The sequence below is a fragment of the Sinocyclocheilus anshuiensis genome, unplaced genomic scaffold, assembly GCF_001515605.1.
Source record: "Sinocyclocheilus anshuiensis isolate Anshui unplaced genomic scaffold, SAMN03320099.WGS_v1.1 scaffold1312, whole genome shotgun sequence".
Classification (NCBI taxonomy): Eukaryota; Metazoa; Chordata; class Actinopteri; order Cypriniformes; family Cyprinidae; genus Sinocyclocheilus; species Sinocyclocheilus anshuiensis.
Window position 1 is genome coordinate 544617 of NW_015544237.1, and position 3643 is coordinate 548259.

General features: G+C 34.1%; 1 protein-coding gene across 1 annotated transcript in view; it reads left to right on the forward strand.

The window, feature by feature from the left end:
• Positions 1 to 463: 463 nt before the first annotated feature.
• The window catches only part of LOC107697579 (leucine-rich repeat-containing protein 2-like), a gene marked incomplete at its 5' end in the record, with an annotated part of 5970 nt that continues 2790 nt past the window's right edge, over positions 464 to 3643 (forward strand). The window contains 5 exons of the mRNA XM_016498378.1: positions 464 to 535; positions 621 to 777; positions 1270 to 1406; positions 1500 to 1645; positions 2662 to 2814. Coding sequence (XP_016353864.1) covers positions 464 to 535; positions 621 to 777; positions 1270 to 1406; positions 1500 to 1645; positions 2662 to 2814 — 665 coding nt within the window. The remainder of the gene's footprint in view (positions 536 to 620; positions 778 to 1269; positions 1407 to 1499; positions 1646 to 2661; positions 2815 to 3643) is intronic.

The following is a 3643-nucleotide window of genomic DNA, read 5'->3' on the forward strand; positions in this document are numbered from 1 at the left end:
GTTTTTTCCAAGTAAATGTATCTTGATTTAAGATTGTTTAGATATTTATCGGATTAAATCCTCAGTGTTGTTCAAAACGTTTTAGTAAGATTGGGATACTTCTGATCCACCAAAAAAACTGGATTGTTCTGATCCCAGCAGAAGGGTGGATTTCAGGAACAAAAATGTAATAACTTTAAACCTGGTCCAAAAAATGCAACATTTGTAACGTAACATATCCACAAACAGCTGTCAATATCAAACAAAAATTTTATATTTAATTTAAAGTTTTCTTTTTTTCATCACTGATTGTAAACTACATTGGCACAATCATCAGAGATGGACCAGTCAGAAGTAGTTATGTGTGTAAATGCAATGCGAAACATTGGTATTATTCCTCCATCACTATGTCCCTTCAGGGGCTCCGTAGAGCTCCTGAAACAATATTCCTGTTGAGACTCAATGAATCTGACCTCTGACTGTCTGTGTCTCTCATCCAGACAATGACGCAGACAACAAGAAGTTCATTTTTGAGCTGAATGGAAAAAAATGGATGGTAGCCATCTGAAAAAGCATTATCAAAGATGTTTTATCAAATGCATTTGTACCGTCCGTGATCCAACTATGACTGTGATCTGCAGAAATTACCTGAAGAGCTTCAGTATATGACTTATCTCAAGGAATGGCACATCCACGGGACCAGGATTCCCGAGATTCCCACTTACATCGAGGCGTTTGTGGATCTGCAAGTGCTGGACATCCCGAAAAATGGACTGACTAAGCTTCCTACTGAAATAGGTCAGAGTCACCAAACCTGAAATACTAAAATCATAACTCCATATATGTGACCCTGGAGCACAAAACCAGTCATAAGGGTCAATTTTGTGAAATTGAGATTTATCATGCATCTGAGAGCTGAATAAATAATGATGTGATTCCATTGATGTATGGTTTGTTAGGATCGGACAATATTTGAAAATCTGGAATCTGAGGGTGCAAAAAAATCTAAATATTGAGAAAATCATCTTTAAAGTTGTTCAAATGAAGTTCTTAGCAATGCATATTACTAATCAAAAATTAAGTTTTGATATATTTACGGTAGGACATTTACAAAATATCTTCATGGAACATGATCTTTACTTAATATCCTAATGATTTTTGGCATAAAAGAGAAATGTATAATTTTGACCCATACAATGTATTGTTGGCTATTGCTACAAATATACCCCAGCGACTGTTTTTGTGCTGCAGAGTCACAGAAATCCAATGCAAACGTCTCATCTTTCACAGGGAACCTGATCAACCTGAGGGAATTAAATGTGAATTATAATAAACTGTTAAGCATTCCACCTGAGCTCGGAGAATGTGAGAATCTGGAACGATTAGAGATGACGACGAACGGAAACCTGGCCGAGCTTCCCTTTGAGGTGCAACAAGATGATCCGACACCATTTAAAATGTTCTTATGCATGAAATCCTTCACAAAACACACATTTTTGTCTGTGTTATTCGTTTTCCAGCTGAGTAATCTAAAAAAGTTGACGCACTTGGACGTGGCAGAGAATCAGTTTGCCAGTATTCCTGTCTGTGTGCTTCGCATGGAAAGCCTGAAGTGTTTGGATATCAGCAACAACAGACTCAAAGACCTGCCGGAGGATATCGACAGGTGTGTGTTTACAGCATTTCTGTTCATAATCATCTGTTCATCAAGTGCAGTGTTGGGGAAAGTTACTTTTAAAAGTAATGCATTACAATGTTGCGTTACTCCTTAAAAAAAGTAACTAATTACGTTACTTAGTTACTTTATATGGAAAGTAATGCGCTACACTGCAAAAAATGATTCTCTTAGTGTTTGTGTCTTGTGTTCTATAAAATATCTAAACGTTCTTGAATCAAGATGCATTTACTGTACAAGTAAAATGATTTAAGATATTAAGTCTTGTTTTGTAAAAAAAATAATCAAAATTGTGTTAGGTTTTGCTTAAAACGAGCAAAAATATCTGACAATGATGTAAGAAAAATAATTTTAATTCAAAGGCTAAACAAGATTATTTTTCTTGCTCCATTGGCAGATATTTTTGCTCGTTTTAAGCAAAAACTAACAACATTTTAATATAAAAAATTTTTTTTTTACAGAAAACAAGACATAATATCTTAAGTCGTTTAACTTGTACAGTAAATGCATCTTGATTCAAAAATGTTTAGATATTTATAACAAGACAAAAACACTAAGTAAGATAATCATTTTTTGCAGTGTACGTTACTTTTGCGTTACTTTTTAAATCTGAGCAGGGCTTGCTTGTTTGTTTTTATTATAAAAAGTTATATTTTCAGCAAATGTAAAAGCCCTTTCACATTTAAAAGTGAAAGGAATAAGCCTCAGGCTGACGGAAAAGTAAATTCACGTCTGTACAGTAGAACACAGGAGAAGAACACACTTTAGCAATAAAAAAAAAGAAAGAAGCACAAATGTTAAGTGTATCTAAAGTCATTTTTGCTAATTAGTATGTTTGAACTGGATCATCAAAGGTCAGCAGCAAAGACATTGGTTAATAAAGTGGGTTTAAATATATAAAGGATATTTGTGTTATTGAACATATTTAATTATTGCAGATTTGCCTCATATTCTGAGTTTCACTGTTTTAATTCATTTTGATGAATACTGAATCTGTCCTTCATCAGGCTTGAGTCATTAGAGATGCTGTTCCTTCACAAAAACAACGTGCGATACGTGCCGATGACCGTGACGAACCTCATCCATCTGAGGATGCTGGTCATCAGCGCAGACGAACTGTACAGCATCCCTTCGCAATTAGTTGACAATCCTAACATCAAGTAAGTATGAACCCTACGGAGCGAGTGATGAGCCACATGGTGATGGAAAAAACATGAGATGGAAGGAAAATGTTTGTTTTAACCCTAAAAATGGCAAAACCATAAAGAGACATCCGAAAATGTATTTATTGCTATTTTCCATCTTATTGGGACACAAATAATCCAACTTGATCATTTTTTTCAAAACATGACTTTTAATTTTGAATTTTAATGTTTGTATCCCACAGGATACGTTGCCAGTTTGGGGGTATAAATTAACTGAAAACAGAACACTTGTTTATCAATGCTTGTTACAACATGGTTGTAATTCCAGATTACTGCTGAAGTGAAGCATTTCAAAAATAAGTTATAGACGTTTAAGTTTGCAGTAAAGACAATGCCATTTTAAATTGTATATAAAATAAATACTTTATAAAATATGTTGCATTTCAAATTGCTATAAAATCTAAGCCATGTGTCTAATCAAGTTATGCACCAAATTTGAAGTTGATATCACCAAAATCGTGGTTCCTGTGAGATTTTGTTTGGGCGCTATACCAAAAATAACCACTGGGTGACACCCAAACTCTATTGAATTCTTTTGATGCAGTTTTCTGTCACAAATCAATAATTTTCTGTCACAATATCACTTCTATTACAAAACAGCTACCAAATATGGAACCTTGACTGTCAGACGTTTCCAACGATATGTGTTTTGTCGAGATTACAAAAAGATTTGATTTTCTAAAACACAAGCTACAAAATCAGAGTATATATACAGGTGCATCTCAACAAATTAGAATGTCGTGGAAAAGTTAATTTATTTCAGTAATTCAACTCAAATTGTGAA